Source organism: Labeo rohita, chromosome 10 (genome assembly GCF_022985175.1).
Source record: "Labeo rohita strain BAU-BD-2019 chromosome 10, IGBB_LRoh.1.0, whole genome shotgun sequence".
NCBI classification, from domain to species: Eukaryota; Metazoa; Chordata; class Actinopteri; order Cypriniformes; family Cyprinidae; genus Labeo; species Labeo rohita.
Genome location: NC_066878.1, coordinates 1,326,361 through 1,344,409, shown reverse-complemented (window position 1 = coordinate 1,344,409; position 18,049 = coordinate 1,326,361). Strand labels below are relative to the sequence as shown.

Genomic DNA, 18,049 nt, shown 5'->3' with positions numbered 1-18,049 from the left:
AAAAACTGAGCCCATCCCCACGTCACTTCTGTTATGAGCTGCCACACGCCTACATTTGAAATAATGAACTTGAGCACGCAAAAGACGTGATATGTGAACAGTTCAATCACGCGAGCACTAAACAGCGCTGTGAGATCCAGTGGCATTGAGGTTCGATTACATCATCGATCATGCTTGCTACAATGGGAGACCAATGCTTAATTAAAAAAAAAAAAAAAAATGGGTCAGAATAAATTTAACCATATAAAACTGAGGTTGCTACAGTTTTTACAGATGTTACTGATTGATAATGAACACAAATTTACCTCTGCATCCTCAAGCTACTACCAAATCAAAAAGTGATTATTATTATTATTATTATTATTATTATTATTATTATCAGGCAAACCAAACCTGTTTGATTTGAAACAATATATCTCATTAGAACATGCAGAAACTTATTTTACTATTTAGATATTTATTTTGTTAAGGAAAATTAATAGTCTGGTTTCTACAACTTTCACTTTGGAGCAAAAATCTGACTTTAGACTTGAAAGAAATAACGATTTGACATTTATCGTGATAATTATCAATATCGACTGATATGAAAAAAATGATTGTGATATATTTTTTTTTGCCGATATCGCCCAGCCCTAGTTATGAGCCACTTTAATCATTCACTTTATGAACCACCATGATGATACATTTCATCCTTACAAATTCTGTGGCTCTAAATGTCTGTCCCCTTTTTGCCACTGCAACACCAATGCAACATAACTGATAAAAAAAAAAAAAAACAATTAAGCATAACATGCTTTTATCTACCTGTATCATTTTTTACAGTAGACTTAGAATTTACATTGTTAATGAGCTACTGCAATACAATTCATGAACATTTTGTCACTTAATTTCTGTGTGTACAAAGATGTTTACTGTTAAATTCTGGCAGTATCTGCATTTGAACATTTGAACCGAGTTTGAGATTTAAATGGCAAACATATTAAAAGATTATCACATCTACCTTAAAGAGTTACATCTTTACCAGTTTAATTACAACTGATATTCTGTAAAAATATTGACCAGAGAGGATGCAGGCTGACATATTTTCAGAGTGAAGATGTGTTTAACTGTCTTTCTAAACCAAGGGTAAAATAAAGCATAGATAAGAGGATTCAGGCCTGAGTTAGTATACATGACCCATGCCAAAATATTTTTGGTCGTGGAAGAGATTACCGATATAGAACAGATATAATAAGGAATGTAGCAAAGCAGATAAACAGTCACAATGATTCCTAATGTCAGAGCAGCTTTGCTCTCAGATTTCCTCCTCACTGAACCTTCCATTACACATTTCCCACTCTTCATCAGTGAGTTAATAACTTTTACTTGCTGATGTACTACAAAGAAAATCCTCATATATAAAGTTATGATCATGATACAAGGAAAAATGAAAGCCAAAAATAAATCGGTAATTCTCCAGGCAAAACTTATCATAGCATCTGTTCTTTCTGAAGTGTCCAAATTTCTGTTATTAATTACAAAGGCAGTGTTATAAGTTGAGGAGCAAACCCAGCCCAGACAGATGCTTATTAATGTTTTAGTCATTGTTATTTTCTGTGGGTACTGTAATGGTTGACACACAGCCACAAAACGATCAACAGCAATTAAAACTAAATTACTAAGAGATGCTGAGAAAAGCACTGTAAGAAATGTTAAATAGTGTAAACAGAAAGTGCCTCCAAAGTGCCAACACATCTGAATTAGCCTGGTGGCCTCTATGGGCATCACAAATCCAATAAGCATGTCAGCCACAGCCAGAGAGAGGATGAGCAAGTTGGTTGGCGTGTGAAGCTTCTTGAAGTGAGAGATGGAGATGATCACCAGCAGGTTCAGAAACACAGTCCATGCTGACAGCAATGATACAAACGTATAGATGACATTATATTCAAAACTGGAGTGGTTTCCCTTCATGCATGATGAGTTAATGGTAGGAAAGCAGTATTGTGTTTCATGATCCTCTGTATCATTAGCCATGAGTGAGTCTCCTCCTGTAATGTGTTTGTTCTGCTCTCCCTACTTTCCTTTTATTTAAACAGTGTCTGGATCAGACTGGCCAACCTAACTACCACCCACTCTGATGTAACTTTTTTTTTTTTTTTTTTAACATTAGCTTTGTGATGCAATTCATTTCTTCAATCCAGATTAGGAATATCTTACACTGTTCAAATGTACAGTAAGTGTTAGTAGTATAGTAAGTGTTTGTTTTTGTATTGTCATTACTTCACTGTTATTTCATGTATTATCGGTTGGAACTGAATTTAACACAGGTCTGATGGTTATTGCTTTAATCAGTAATCAGCAGCTGTAGAGCACCCTTTCTTTGAGTGGCTCCTAAAGCTCATCTGAGGGGCCCCCTTTCTTGTACTGTACATAGCAAAAATATTCAGCTCACACACTGAAGGTGCCCTGTAAGGCATGTAGTCTATCCTAGTCCCAAAGTGGCAGGCTGAATTTGTTGACTTTTCTCAGAAAGTGTTGTTTGTTCAACTGAAAATTAGTTTAAATAATGAAGATAACCGATTTTAGGAAGCTGGTCAGCAGTTTTTCAGCTTTAACATGTAGTAACAAATACTAAAGAAATATATAGTAAGTGTATAACCACAACACTGCATAGTCTACACGTTGTGAATGAAATATGAAATTATTTTTTTAAATTAAAGACACAAAAGTGATTTACTACAGGACCGTAAGTGATTTCTTTGATTTAACATTAATGACACAGGCAGCAGCAGTAATATTAGACTGCTATACCTTTTAAGATTGACTGCATGAATTCAGTATACAGATACACATCCGATTTTCACCCAACTGTGTGTTAATTTTACTAGGACTAGACAGTAATTCAACATCAATATAACATTATTTCTTTCAAGTTTAAATGCAGATTTTTGACATGCAGAACATTACAAACACTTTTCTTTTTTTTAATTCTTACACTTAAACTCTTACAATTCTTTACACTTTTTCCTTTACAGTTTCTCTTTAAAATAAATATCTTAATAGAAATAAATAGTTTCTCAGTTCTACATGTTCTAATGAGTAATGTTGATTCAGATCAAGAAACAGGTTTCTGTTGCCTGATAATATTAATAAAAATATAACATTTTTTGAAATACACATTTGATAGTAGCTTGAGTTAGGATGCAGATGTACAGCAGATTTATGTTCATTATCAAAATAAGTCATTCGCATTCGCTCTAGTATGTGTCATGAATCCTGTCCGGTCTGCCCGCCACCAGAGGTCGCCTGTGCATTTCACATTACACAGACTGTTGCACCACACCCTGGACTACGTTTCCCATCATCCATTGCGCAGAAAAAAGGATCCAGCAGCTTTCCCGATGAACATTGTACAGGTATGGACACAACCCGAATACTTTTTAGACTTAAACAAGGTCCACGATCACTGGAGCAACATGTCTGCGCGTTTTTGGCCATAACAAACTATTCAGATATCTGACGGTATTTTTAATAGAAATTTTCTGTAACAGAGCGTCTGATTGGATACAGGTGTGTGCAAGTAATCAGCGCAATGGATGATGGGGAACATAGTCCAGGGTGTGGTGCAACAGTCTGTGTAATGTGAAATGCACAGGCGACCTCTGGTCTTTCGTTCCACTTTTGCCGAATAAACATTATATGTTTATCGAACCCTTGTTAATGTTTATCAAAGAAATGTATATCGCGCAATAGGGATGGCTCGATACCATAATTTTGGCTTCGGTAAGATACCAAAATGTGATACTACGGTATCAATACTACTGTAAATTGATACCATAGGTAACAAATAACCAGCCTCAAAAGATAAGTGAATTGAAAACAATTTAGTAAGTAATGTCAACATACTAAGCATGGATTAGTTCATTGACCTAGATTAATAAGTGCCGTAATACTGTTACGTCAGTTTAGGCCTATCTAATGAATTTTAACAAAGTTTGCTTTACTGTAAAGTGTTATTCTAACAGTCAGAGTATTCAAAATCAAGGTATTACCTCTCTCTCTCAGATTGTTTTCAGATTTCAGACTCCGATAGCCAAAGAAAAAGCATTAAATGTAAATCTCTCTTGCGCGCTCTCAGCTGCTTCATATTAGCGGTCAGCAACGCGGCATAAACATTCCTTTCATATTATTGATACTAAAATTAATACAGCAAAACTGTTGATTGTTTGAAAACTCAAACCCATATGTCTCCAGAGGGTTAACACATGTCTTTTGAAGCGGATACATGGGTTTTTTGTAACAAAAATATTTCTATTTTAAAAATTATACACTTACATCACTGACTTCCGGCAGTGGCGTATGCTCGTTTGCGAGAGAGTCGAGTTCCGGCTTCTTCGCTGACTCGATCTATGACATATAACCAGAGGTCACGTTAACTGAATTTTTTCCGTCATTGACCGTCTGTCCGTCTGTCCTTCTGTCACTTTGACAAATCACACGGAGGGTAATCTATTGTAATTTGTAACTGTAATTCCCACCCCTGACCAGCTAGTGGCAAATGCGCTCCAGTATGGTTCCTTATTCATTTCAGAGCACTGGATCCAGACCAGAACGAAACTGACAGGAATCTTTTGCCATGCGTTTGATTTTGCAGAGGTGAATACCCAGTTTAAGCTGTAATCTATCACGCCAAAACGGTATTTTATTGCTTGAGTTTCCTAATGAAAGGACAGAATTTGAAATAGACTGTTTCATATCAAAAGTAAAGCACAGAGCTTAGCCTTGCGATTTATTGGATGTGAGGCACACTATGTAGCCTACTGTTTATTCATCAACTGAAAACGGCATAGACCAAAAGATCGATTGGGATTTGTATCGATATTGGTTCATAAAAATGAGAATCTATTAAAATTGAGAAATCTTTTTTTTTTCTACCTAATCCTAGTGTATTTTGTTGTTTTATTGTCCTGTGCTGTCACTGTAAGGTGTGGTGTTGAACATGAAAAGTGACGCACAGTCTCTGTTTATCTGTTTTCATAAATAAATAAATAAATTCATAAACCTATATGTTTGTCTTGTAATTTCATGATTAAAAATGAAAATGTAAACAAAAATAAAAGCAATTAAATGTGTTATTATAATTAAAATATGAAAATTAAAATGCTGGACGGAATTATTTCGACTCTATCCATCAAAATAACGGGCAATATTGAAATCTAATGCAACCTTTGCATATGACGTACGCCGCATTCATAGTTTAATCTCAGGTGAGAATAAACGAACAAGGATAAAGCAATACTAAAAGCCGGTAGCGAATTAAAAGTAGAAAACTAGAAGTTTAAAAAAATGTCCGCAGATTTCACTATAAGAGAAGAAGAGCTTGAGTTTTTTTTGCACAGCCTTATTTGTTTGAACCGGAGTAACGTTACACTATAGACCGACCAGGAACTCGACTCTCTCGCGAACGTGCATACGGTCATTGCCGGAAGTCGGTGATTTGAGTTTATAATTTTAAAAATATTAATTTTTCTGTTACAAAAAAACATCAATCCACTTCAAAAGACATGTGTTATCCCCCCGGAGGCATATGGGTTTGTTTTTTGAATTTCAAAATAATGGCCACTATCCAGCACCATTATAAAGCTTGGAAGAGCCAGGATAATTTTTTAAACAATTCTGACTGTGCACGTCTGGAAGAAATAAGTCATATAAACCTGTAACAGTCGTGTGTAGAAGGAGGCGCTCAAAGACGAAATGCAATGACAAATCTTTTAATAATATCCACAATAGGCAAATCCACACATGGAGGGCTGGAAGACACACACGAACATAACCTTGTGATCGGACAAAGAACACTGAACTGAAACCAACTAATAAATGAATGCTAATGATACAAGGACAGGTGTGGGTGATTACCTAATAAGGACTTAACGAGGACAGGAACAGGAAAACCATATATTTCCATAAATTTCCATAAATATAACCACAAATTTCTAAATTTGCGTTAATTATCAGGATGAGCAAGTGACAAATGGCAAATGCTTCGCAAGATTTGATGTGTTGTGGTAGAACATGATTTATAACAAAGCTTGCATACAGGTGCAGTAAGGTTAGCTCGTTGATATTTCACTTTGACTGTTGTCTTTATTTACTAATTTCGAGCATGTTGGAGTTTCATCTGTTTGATGATCCATCGCGTTGTTCTGTTGTCACGTTTACCCGTTTCGCAGCAATTTGGGAAGCACTGCCCATGAACTTCGGAACAGCAGTGTATAAAATACGGAATTGATCAAAATGATGGTATTGAACTGTTTGAAATTAAATATATACCGGTATTTTTTAAAATACCGGTATACCGCACATCCCTATTGCACGATAATTACTGTTAACGATTTATCGCTCAGCCCTAATCAGTATATCATTATATAATTTTTGTTCAATAACAGTGATATGATTTTTAGATGCATTTCCGTTATTTCAATATACATTACCAGTGTTTTCCATACATTGATTTATTTGTGGTGGTTGTTAAATAAACATAAGCACTGCACATTTCAAAATCAAAACACGGTGAGGGTGTTTTATATGAATGTATCTCTGAAGGAAACTGTCTTCAGTAAAGTTTTGATGGCATTTTCATTTTATCTGATAAAGTTGCGTTCAAGAGTGCAGTGCTGCTTTGTATTAGAGCTGAAGATCTTTGCCCATCGGGTTCGGGCTTAATTTATATCATTTTACTCGGGCTCGGGCCGGGCACGGGCTTGCGCTCCGGCGGTAAATGAGCGGTCATGTGATGCGTTTCGATTAGCGCGAGAATGAGGCGAAAATGGATGTTGAGGCTTGCCTCTGGCGATTACGTTTTGGCAAAATTTACAAAACTTGCAAAATTAGCCAGATCAGTACTATGCATCCCGGCCAGTAGCAGCAGCAGTGAAAGGGTGCACCATCAGTGAGCGCAGGACCGCGCTGAAGCCATCTACCGTGGATTCAATAAATTTCCTCCACAAAAACATGTAGCCTAATCTTGGTGAGGTTTTTCAAATTATAACTAAATATTAATTGAGTCTTAAATGCATAATGTAGACAGAGTATATAGGCTAATGTTGGCATTATTCTTTTATTAAATTTCAGCTGCTATTCAGTCGCGTTGAGGCCGGATTGTGGAGAGAAGTAGTGAAGCAAATCCCGCGGAGCCTTTATCTTAATTTCGTTATTGCCAAATACCCATCTTAATTTAGAATTTATCTTAATTTAATTTGTTAAGAAAAACTCATTTTTATTGGCGCGTTGGCCTAGTGTAAGCCTAGGCCTATTTAGAGTGCTAAGATGTAACGATGTTACAGAAGACTTATTTTATTTCTTTGTTCCAACTTCCAAGTGGCCTATAGCCTAAGTTAGTCATGAATAAATTATGTTAAAACATGTATAAATGACTCATTCTTGACAAAAGGCAAAAGTGAATAATGTCGGGCTGTAAATGGATTCGGGCTTTTAAAAAGCTGTCAATCAAAATGTATTTGTCGGGCTCGGGCCGAATTCTGTCGGGCCTAACTTTTAAGGCCCGATTACAGCTCTACTTTGTATACAGCCATTAACAAGGAAATCCCTGTTTCTACCGCTCCAAAAGTGCCTCCTGCTGGCAGAGAATAGTTATGGATATGTTGTCAGTTAAAACCTTATTAGAGCCTGGTCACTTGTTTCTGCTTTCAGTATATCAGTTTTAAAGGGGAAATAATTATGTAAAATACACTGGGCTCAGCAAATGGCAGTTGGGGTAGACCTGTGGGTTGATCTCTCATGTATGGTTAAATGTCTTGGTAATTACTGGTTATTTATGCCATAACAGCATAAGTGTAGTTCTCATTAAAATATATCTTTATCTTTAAAATATATTAAATTATTACTTTTTCCCCTGTTTTGGCAGTTATACATCTGAGATCCAGTGTTTTCACTGGACATTACTGTACATTAGTTTGTGGTTTAGCGCTAAAAATGCATCTAAAATAAATCCCCACCCCTATACAAAAGTCATGAACAATCAGCAAAAATGTCCATAAAAGAGGATGATGGCTCAAAGATTTTAAGAGTTAAGATGTGTTTAACTGATACTTTAAACCAGCGGTAAAATAAAGCATAGATAAGAGGATTCACTCCTGCGTTAGCATACAAAGTCCATGCAAGAAATGTCATTGTGGGAGAAGAGATTTCTTCAGCAGTAGTAACAGCTGTTATATACAATATATAGAATGGAATATAGCAAAGCAGATAAACTGTCACAAGGATTCCTAGTGTGAGCGCAGCTTTGCTCTCAGATTTCCTCCTCACTGAATCCTCTATTTCACATTTGCCACTCTTCATCAGAGAGTTTATAACTTTTACTTGCTGGTGTACGACATAAAATATCCTCAAGTATAAAGCTATGATCACGGTGCAAGGAATTAGGAAAGATATGAAGAGATCCATGATCCTTAATGAATATGGAACGTTTAAATAGCACCCTCCATAACACACATCGGTCTGTGCGGTGTCGAAAAATCTGTAGTTTATTGCAAAGGCAAAATTGCCACTGAAGCAAGTAAACCAACAGATACAGATGCTTGTTAAAGTTTTAGTCATTGTTATTTTGCGTGGGTACACTAAAGGGTAACACACAGCCACATAACGATCAATAGCAATTAAAACTAAATTGCCGAGAGACACAGAAAGAAGCAGTCCGATGATGACAACAAACAGTCCACAAAAAGTGCGTCCAAAGTACCAACACGTCTCAATCAGATTTATAGCATCCACAGGCATCACAATAAGTCCAATAAGCATATCAGAAACAGCCAGAGACAGAATGATCAGGTTGGTTGGAGTGTGAAGCTTCTTGAAGTGAGAGATGGAGATGATCACCAGCAGGTTCAGAAACACAGTCCATATTGACAACAACAATAATAACACATACATGATATTGTATTCATGTCTGGAGCGTTTTCCCTTGATGCATGATGAGTTGATGGCAGGAAAGCAGTATTGAGTCTCATGATCCTCTGTCTCATAGGCCATGAATGTCTTCTCCTGTTAGGAGTTTGCTCTGCTCTCCTTACTCTGTCCTTTCATTTATACAGTGTCTGGATCAGGCTGACCAACCCATCTACCGCCCACTATGATGCTGACATTATTTTCTTGCAATAGTTTCAAGTTTGGCAGTTAAATAGCTTTAAGCCCTGAGGCCTATCTCAAGGAGCAGGTTAAAGTAGCTAGTGCAGAGTTCGATCAAGCCATTTTTCAGTCTCATGAATGTAAATCAGTGATAATGTCATTGTTCAAAGTCACATTAACTAATGTCACACTCTTGGTCTGGGGCAGGTTTTCTCAGTCGATTCTAGAATGTCAGTATTGGGCAGAGCCCAATTCATTGACAGATAAACATTCTGCTCTTATTTGTTGTTAATTCACATTTATTTGTATAGCGCTGCTCATAAAACATTGTTTTATACAAAATGCATGTCTCTGTGTTAAGCGTAATCCATTATCAGGTGATGTTTTGTAAACTTGTAAAGAGTGTGATGGATTGTAGCATGATAAAAGCTCTGTTAAATACACAGGGGCTAAACCATTTAGGGCCTTACAAGTGAGCAGCAATATTTTGTAATTGATACAAAACTTAATAGGTAGCCAGTGTAGAACTGGAGTTCTATGATTGTTTTCTGACCCAGCAGCTGTATATTGGGATAACTGTAGCTTGTTTGAGAAGGCATGACAGCCACCTATTTGCTTGTTAAGTCTGACGTCAAGCATCACCTCTTCTGTGACTTGCGGGTCTGAACGCTCTATCAGATGGCACAAGAAAACAACCAACGGTACTAATTATACATTCACAATGTGATATGATACTACAAAAAATTATAATCCTACCTTTTAACTCCATACCGTAAATCCCAGATAGCCATACAATGAAAATATAAATATAAATATAAAAATTATTTGTGTTTGGGAAGCTGTGAGCATGGAGACATAGTGTACACTGTGAATTTGAAAACGTTTAGCTTAAACATTTAATATGAAAAAACAGTGCTCATAAATGGCTGCTGAGATAGTATTCTCAAGTCTAACGAGTTGGGGTTTGGACCCGGAAACAGCGTTCGTTGGACGCATTAAGTCATCGCTTAACAAACCCATAGTACATTACAATAATCTAGTCTAGAGGTCATAAATGCATGAACTAGTGTTTCTGTATCAGAAACCAATAACATGTTCATTAGCTTGGAAATGTTTCTAGGGTGGAAGAAGAATGTTTTTTGTAACATGAAATGATTTTGAAAAAATGTAAAAACATTCTGTATGATCATTTAGACATTTCATTTGATCTTTATTGAATATATAGCTGACTATCATCAGCATAACAATGGTAAGTAATTCCATGTTTTCTAATAATTTTTCCAAAGCACTGCATGCATATTGAAAACAGCAGAGGGCCTCAAACAGAACCTTGCGGCATACCATACTTTACTTTTCCTATCTTTTTGCAGTCATGGCACAAGTTTTTCAAAAAACTCACACAAAAACTACTGCTCTACAGGCCCTGCAGTCTACAGGCTCTGGACTGCTACATGAGGGTGAAGCTGACGGTTCAAATACATCTTAAAGCACACTTTAAGTACTTCTTCGATGCCACAGTAAAAAACTGCCCACCTAACTAATTTAAAATTCAAATGTTATAATTAAGAAACGTGTACATTTTTTTTTTTTTTTCTGTAATTTTTACGTGGATCTAGTTGTGTTTTCTTAATGACAGGGTTAATAACTGCCAGCTTTAAAGGTCTAGGGACGTGACCTATAGTGACCTATTCACAGTTAGACATCTGTACTGCTCTTATGAAACTAAAGCTCATCATATAGCACACAAAGGATTGCTATATTGGTACATTACTTTTATCTGCCTTTATTGTGATTGCATGGAAATCAGTATTCAGGATTTGCCCTTTTGAGTTCTACAGTTTAGGAAGTATGTGAAGTGAAAGAAAGAATTTTTATTTTTTATTTTGCGATGCATCGATTTTATTTATTGTTCCCCCAACCCTAGTTTTTATAGTATATTGTTTGTTAACACACATCTTGTTTTTATTGTCTTTAATTTTTAAATACTATATTTTTTTATATCTTGCATACATGAAGTAGCCTAAACTGATATTTCAATATATTCAGTGCTGTGTATGACATTTAGTAATTTTGCAGACGCTTTTATCCAAAGTGACTTAAAAATGAGGATAACTGAAGCAATCAAAATCAACAAAAGAGCAATGATATAAGTTAAAATGACAAAATAAACATTCATCAGTCTGCAATTTTTACTTTCAATACTTAAGAATCAAATACTTTTGTACTTGAGTAAAATTGTAAAGGAATAATGTTGAAAAAAAAAAATGATTTATTGTAAGACACAATGGGCTCTGCAAAAGGCAGTGTGAGTGGGCCTCTATCAAGGTAGTCCCGTGGGTTGGTCTGTTATGTACAGTTAAATGTCTTTGTTCAGTTTGTTTACTCTTACTGATGTCAGAAAACATCAATGATGTGTCAACTCTGAGGACCAATTATAATTGTTATGATTTATGTTCTGCATGTATTATTGCTGCAGAGATGATCCTCCACTGAACTGCTCATTAAAGGTGTGAAATACTGTAAACACATGCACACACACAGTGATGCAATAGCTCCTCAGATGCAATGATCAAAATAAATGCTGACATAAACAGATGGTCACAAACAGGCCACAGACAGTGTTGTGAAGTTACAAAAATGTCAATTCTCTGCCCTCTGTAAGCATTACAAGCCTGTTAGGATTCATGTGCAGTAATTCTCAAACCTCACCTCAAGTGATGCCAATTTATAATCAGTCACTATTTTCCTTCAGGGTTATTATGAGATCAGTATGTTCATTTAAATATGAAACATCTTAAAAACATTGCAACATTTTTTTTCCAGTTAATGTTCTTAGGCGTCTGATATCTAGTACCGTTTACAAATTAAGACAAAAGAAGTGTACATTAGCTTGAACTGTTCCCCCACACCCCCTCCAAAAAAGTCATGAATAATCTGTAAATATGTCCATAAGAGAGGATGATGGCTCCAAAATTTTAAGAGTTAAGATGTATTTAACTGATATTTTAAACCAGCGGTAAAATAAAGCATAGATAAGAGGATTCAGTCCTGAGTTAGCATACATAGTCCATGCTAGAAATGTCATAGCAGCAGAAGAGATTACTGTAGTAGTGCCTGTTATATATAATATATAGAACGGAATGTAGCAAAGCAGATAAACTGTCACAATGATTCCTAATGTCAGAGCAGCTTTGCTCTCAGATTTCCTCTTCACTGAACCTTCCATTTCAGATTTGTCACTCTTCACTAGAGAGTTTATTACTTTTACTTGCTGATGTACAACATAAAATATCCTCAGATACAAAGCTATGATCACGATGCAAGGAATAAGAAATGATATGAACAGATCAACAATCCTCAAAGAAAAATTAATTATTAAATAACACCCTCCATAGCACATGTCCTGTCTTTGTGAAATGTCAAAATATCTGCTACTAACTACAAATGCAAAATTGCTACTCAAGCAGGAAAACCAACAGAGACAGATGCTTATTAAAGTTTTAGTCATTGTTATTTTGTGAGGGTATAGTAAAGGATGACACACAGCCACATAACGGTCAATGGCAATTAAAATTAAATTGCCGAGAGAGACAGAAAGAAGCAGTCCGAGGATGACTATAAACAGTCCACAAAACGTGTGTCCAAAGTACCAACATGTCTCAATCAGATTTATGGCATCCACAGGCATCACAATAAGTCCAACAAACAGGTCGGCCACAGCCAGAGAGAGAATGAGCAGGTTTGTTGGAGTGTGAAGCTTCTTGAAGTGAGAGATGGAGATGATCACCAGCAGGTTCAGAAACACAGTCCATATTGACAGTAATAATAAAACAACATACATGATATTGTATTCATATCTTAAGCGTCTTCCCTTGATACATGATGAGTTGATAGCAGGAAAGCAGTATTGAGTCTCATGATCCTCTGTCTCATAGGCCATGAGCAAGTCTCCTCCTGTTAGGAGTTTGTTCTGCTCTCCTTACTGTCCTTTCATTTATACAGTGTCTGGATCAGACTGACCAACCCATCTACCGCCCACTGTGTTGCTGAGTAAAATTGAAAACCTTTGCTTTTACATGATGACTATCCACAGTAATAGAAAGGACAGGTTAAGAATGAAGTCCCAAAACACTGATGTATCAGCCAGTGAAACAAAAATAAATAATAAATAAATAAATAAAAGTTTACTTGGAGCCTTGTTTAGCACTCAGGCCTGTATTAAGGAGCAGGTTTAAGTATTATTCTTTAAGTATTCTAATGATACTCATAATAAACAAATGATTCACCCGAAAATTAAAATTCATGTTCATGAGTCCATCATCAGGAGAGCAATGAACAACCATGGTGTGCATGGCAGGGTTGCAAGGAGAAAGACACAACTCTCCAAAAAACACTGTGGCCTGTCTGCTGTTTGATAAAGATCATGTGGACAAGTCTAAAGGCTACTAGAGAAATGTTTTGTGGATGGATAAGACCAAAATATAATTTTTGGTTTCAATGAAAAGTGTTATGTTTGGAGAAAGAAAAACACTGCATTCCAGCATGGTAAAACGTGGTGGTGGTGGTATCATGGTTTGTGCCTGGTTTGCTGCATCTGGGCCAGGACAACTTGCCATCATTGATGGAACAATAAATTCTGAATTATACCAGCAAATTCTAAAGGAAAATGTCAGGACATCTGTCCATGAACTAAAATGAAAGTGGGTCATGCACAAGTCATTCTACCAAAAAATGGTTAAACAAGAACAAAGGTAATGTTTTGGAATGGCCGAGTCAAAGTCCAAACCTTAATCCAATTAAAATGTTGTGGAAGGACCTGAAGCAAGCAGTTCTTAGGAGGAAACCCACCAACATCATAGGGTTCAAGTGTTTCTGTACTAAAGAATGGGCTAAAATTCCTACAAGCTGTTGTGCAGGACTGATCAGCAGTTGCAAAAAATGTTACCTGTAGTTACTGCTTCAAAAAGGGGTCATAACAGATACTGAAAGCAAAGATTCACATACTTTTGGACCTTGCAAATATTTAACACTGGATCATTTTTCTCAATAACTAAATGACAAAGTATATATTTTTGATACTTTGATTGGATTCTCATTCTCTTTGTCAACTTTAAGGACTTCTGAATCTGATGATGTTTTGCATTATATTTATGCAGAAATATAAACAAATTCTAAAGGGTTCACAAACTTCCAAGCAGCACTGCATTTACTGCAGCCAGTAGCCACTGACTATGCAGTGAAATGAGTGCTTTGATTGTGCCACAGTCACTGACATACACTCATGTGAAGTCATGGCTATTGTAGGTGCATCAGTGGCAGTGAATGTAATACCTGTAAACAAAATTAGACATGCATCAACTGGCAAGCTGCTGATCAATAGTGGTTGATATTTGTCTTACGCTTATACAGTACGTTAATAGAGATTGGCTGAGCATGCTTTAAATCAGAGGCTTTGTATGTAGATTGTAGCATGCATGTATTCACAGACACACACATTAAACACTTTTAACTTTACAAATTGAGTCTTGTCTCAGTGCAACTACTAGAGGCTGAATTGCTGGACATTGCAAGCATTTATGGCTACAAATTTAGATGCTGATAACAGACGATCAAGACTCATGTGCAATGCAGCTAAAACAATACTTTGCGGTGGCTGTTTGGCATGGCCTGCCTTATATGGCTGCCAAACAGGAAGTAACTGTAGAAGCAGCAGAGGGAGTGGTAACAGACAGTCCATGGGCGAGGGCTCCCTCTGCTGGCGTGCCGTTACAGAATCCCCCCTCTAGGAGCGACTCCTGACGCTCAGAACAACAACAGTCCAGGAGGGTGGGGGAACAGAGGCAACACAGGGGGTGGGATGGAGGGCCAGGTCCGTGCAGAGGAGGCGGGGCTGGATCATGGAGCAGTGACAGACAGCGAACCACTGGAGGACCTGGGCCATGGAACAGTGGCAGACAGTGAAGCACTGGAGGACCTGGGCCGTGAAGCAGTGACCGACTGTGAAACACTGGAGGACCTGGGCCGTGGAGCTGTGGCAGAAAGTGGAACCCTGGAGGACCTGGGCCGTGGGACAGTGGTAGACAGTGTAATACTGGAGGGCCTGGGCCGTGGAGCATTAGCAGACGGTGGAACCTTGGAGGAACTGGGCCGTGGAGCAATGGCAGACAGTGTAACACTGGAGGGCCTGGGCCGTGGAGCAGTAGCAGACAGTGGAACCTTGGAGGACCTGGGCCGTGGAGCAATGGCAGACAGTGTAACACTGGAGCAGAAGTCCACTATGGTAGATTCTGAGGAGCCTGTAGCCATGGTGGAGCAGGGAGAGCAGACAGCCATGGCGGGGCAGGTAGAGCAGACAGCCATGGTGGGGCAGACAGAGCAGGCAGCCATGGCGGGGCAGGCAGAGCAGGGAGCCCATGATTGGCCTCCTTGGCCATGACATGACAGGCAGAGAGTTCATGATAGGCCTCCTTGGCCATGACATGACAGGCGGAGAGTTCATGATAGGAGGACGCCGCCCCCTCAGGGGGTTCTGCAGCCGGAGATGCCAACTCCGGGGGCATTGGCGCAGGCTTATGGTCAAATGGGATCTCTGGAGTAGACTCATGAGCAGACAGGACGGTGAGTTCATTAATGGACGCCACCTTCTTAGGAGGTTCTACAGCGTATGCTGACACCTCAGGAGGCATTGGCGCGAACTCGTGGACAGGAAAGGCCTCTGGTACAGACCCATGGACAGACGAGGCCTCAGGAGCAGACTCGTGGTCAGGCGAGGCTTCTGGAGCAGACTCGTGGTCAGACGCGGCCACTGGAGCAGACTCGCGGTCAGGCGAGGCCTCGGGAGTAGACTCGTGGTCAGACGTGGCTATTATTATTATTATTATTTCCTTTATTTAGCCAGGAGATCACATTGAGACAGTACTATCTCTTCTTCCAGTGAGACCTGGTCAAGACGGCAGCACATAAAATTTCATACAAAAAAATCACAAAACACAATACCACCAAAATCACAAAATCATCATTCAAAAAAAAAAAAAACAAATCATGAAAAACAATTACGGGTATCCTTTAAAACGTTATACAAAAGATATTTAAAAGTACTCAGAGTTGGAAGTGTGTCAAGACTAAGGTGATTTTGCAAATCATTCCAAGCCCTAGGAGCATAAAAGGAAAAAGTACACTTGCCAAGATTTGACGATACCCTTGGGACTATTAACCGAATGCAGGAACCAAATCTGGTGGGAGCTGTAACGTGACTTGACTCAGGAACAACAGCTTTAACATGGCTTGATTCCGGAGGAGCCATCTCTTGATTTGCTTTGGGTGCGGCAGACATGGCGAGATGAGATTTGGATGAGATGATTTTGGACTGATGAGGCTCAGGCGTGGTAGCCATCTTGGCCGGGGACTCAGATGGGGCGGCCATCTTGTGAACAGGCTTGGGGATGGCGGCCATGGCGTGAGCAGGCCCTGGAGCGGCGGCCATGGCGTGAGCAGGTCCTGGAGCTCCGGCCATGGCGTGAGCAGGCCCTGGAGCGGCAGGCATGGTGTGAGCAGGCCCTGGAGCAGCAGGCATGGCGTGAGCAGGCCCTGGAGCGGCAGGCATGGCGTGAGCAGACTTTGGTGTAGAAAACATGATGTGAGCAGGCTGTGGCTTGGCAGACGTGAAGTCAGTAGGCCTTGGCTTGGCAGGCATGATATGAGAAGGCTGTGGCTTTTTATAAACGTGATGTGAGCAGGTTCTGGCTTGACAGTCATGAAGTCAGCAGGCCTTGGCTTGGCAGACATGACATGAGGGGTCTCTGACTTGGTAAACATGACTTGAGCAGGCCTTGGCTTGGCAGGCATGGCATGAGAAAGTTCTGGCTTGGTGGACATGATGTGAGCAGGTTGTGTAGACTCTGGCATGACGTTAACAATTCCAGATGTGACAGAAAAATATCCTGGTTTGGCAGATACTGGGGAATAGCAGGTTTCCTCATCAGCGATCCCCACAGTAAATGCAGACCCACAAGTCAATGTACTGAGCCAGAGTCCAGTGAGGTGTGTGACGTGGCATTAACAAAGATAATTCTTTAGTGAGTCCTTAGTTTGTCCCTAGTTTTTTTTTCTTAGTTAATTCTTTAGTTTGACATAGTCCAAGCAGAGCGACTGCTGGGTCCATGGTGGGTCGTGTATTAGTAAAGCTGCTGGATCTGTGGTGTGGCGAAGTATTCTGTAACGGGGACTCGTGAGAAGCATGATAGATCCAGATGCAAGCTTTATTAAACACAACGTAGTCAAGACAGGCAGGGTCAATCTCCACACAAACAGTAATACGTAGGTAAAGACAAAAGCAAAATCCAAATGAACAGGCAGAAGGTCAAAATCCAAGTGAGCAGTCCAAAGTAGCAAAATAAACAGGGCAATGAAACAAGGCAAAAACTATGGCAATGAACTAGACAAAACTATGGCAAAGAAACAAGGTAAAACTATGACAATGAAACAAAACCGTGAAAATAACAAAACAAGGCAATGAAAATAGGGAAAATGCTTGGTAGAGTCCGCACAGGCAAAACAATACTTTGCAGTGGCGGTTTGGCATGGCCTGCCTTATATGGTTGCCAAACAGGAAGTAACTGGAGAAGCAGCAGAGGGAGTGGTAACAGACAGTCCATGGGTGACGGCTCCCTCTGCTGCCGTGGCGTTACATGTTGCTTTTTTAAATATAAATGGGGAGGCGCTTCCTGATCTCAGAATGTGAAATTATGAGCAAACGCACATCAAATTTTGAGAGAAATAAAACAAAACAAATATTTAAATACAAAACCGGAAAACCGCAATTCACAAGCGCATATTGAACCGTGAATGTCACACCGAACAGTTCAATATTATACTGGGTATTGTGACATCCCTAATTTCTTTCATCAAGAAGGGGCCAAATATTAAA

At 38.9% G+C, this 18,049-nt stretch overlaps 2 protein-coding genes and 1 pseudogene across 2 annotated transcripts; all 3 read right to left on the bottom strand.

Moving 5' to 3' along the window:
• Positions 1–1,029: 1,029 nt before the first annotated feature.
• On the bottom strand, positions 1,030–2,061 carry LOC127171887 (trace amine-associated receptor 13c-like). Its single transcript, XM_051120825.1, has one exon. The coding sequence runs from the start codon at positions 2,011–2,013 to the stop codon at positions 1,030–1,032; it is 984 nt and encodes a 327-aa protein (XP_050976782.1). The 5' UTR covers positions 2,014–2,061.
• Positions 2,062–8,007: 5,946 nt separating this feature from the next.
• LOC127172385 (trace amine-associated receptor 13c-like) lies at positions 8,008–9,027 on the bottom strand. Its single transcript, XM_051121646.1, has one exon. It carries the CDS (start codon positions 9,025–9,027, stop codon positions 8,008–8,010), a length of 1,020 nt encoding a protein of 339 aa, XP_050977603.1.
• A 3,019-nt stretch (positions 9,028–12,046) lies between these two features.
• Positions 12,047–13,117, bottom strand: LOC127171859 (trace amine-associated receptor 13c-like; annotated as a pseudogene).
• Positions 13,118–18,049: the final 4,932 nt, after the last annotated feature.

Coding starts and splice junctions, on each gene's coding strand:
- LOC127171887 (XM_051120825.1), bottom strand. CDS start 2,013: ATGGCTAATGATACAGAGGATCATGAAACACAATACTGCTTTCCTACC.
- LOC127172385 (XM_051121646.1), bottom strand. CDS start 9,027: ATGGCCTATGAGACAGAGGATCATGAGACTCAATACTGCTTTCCTGCC.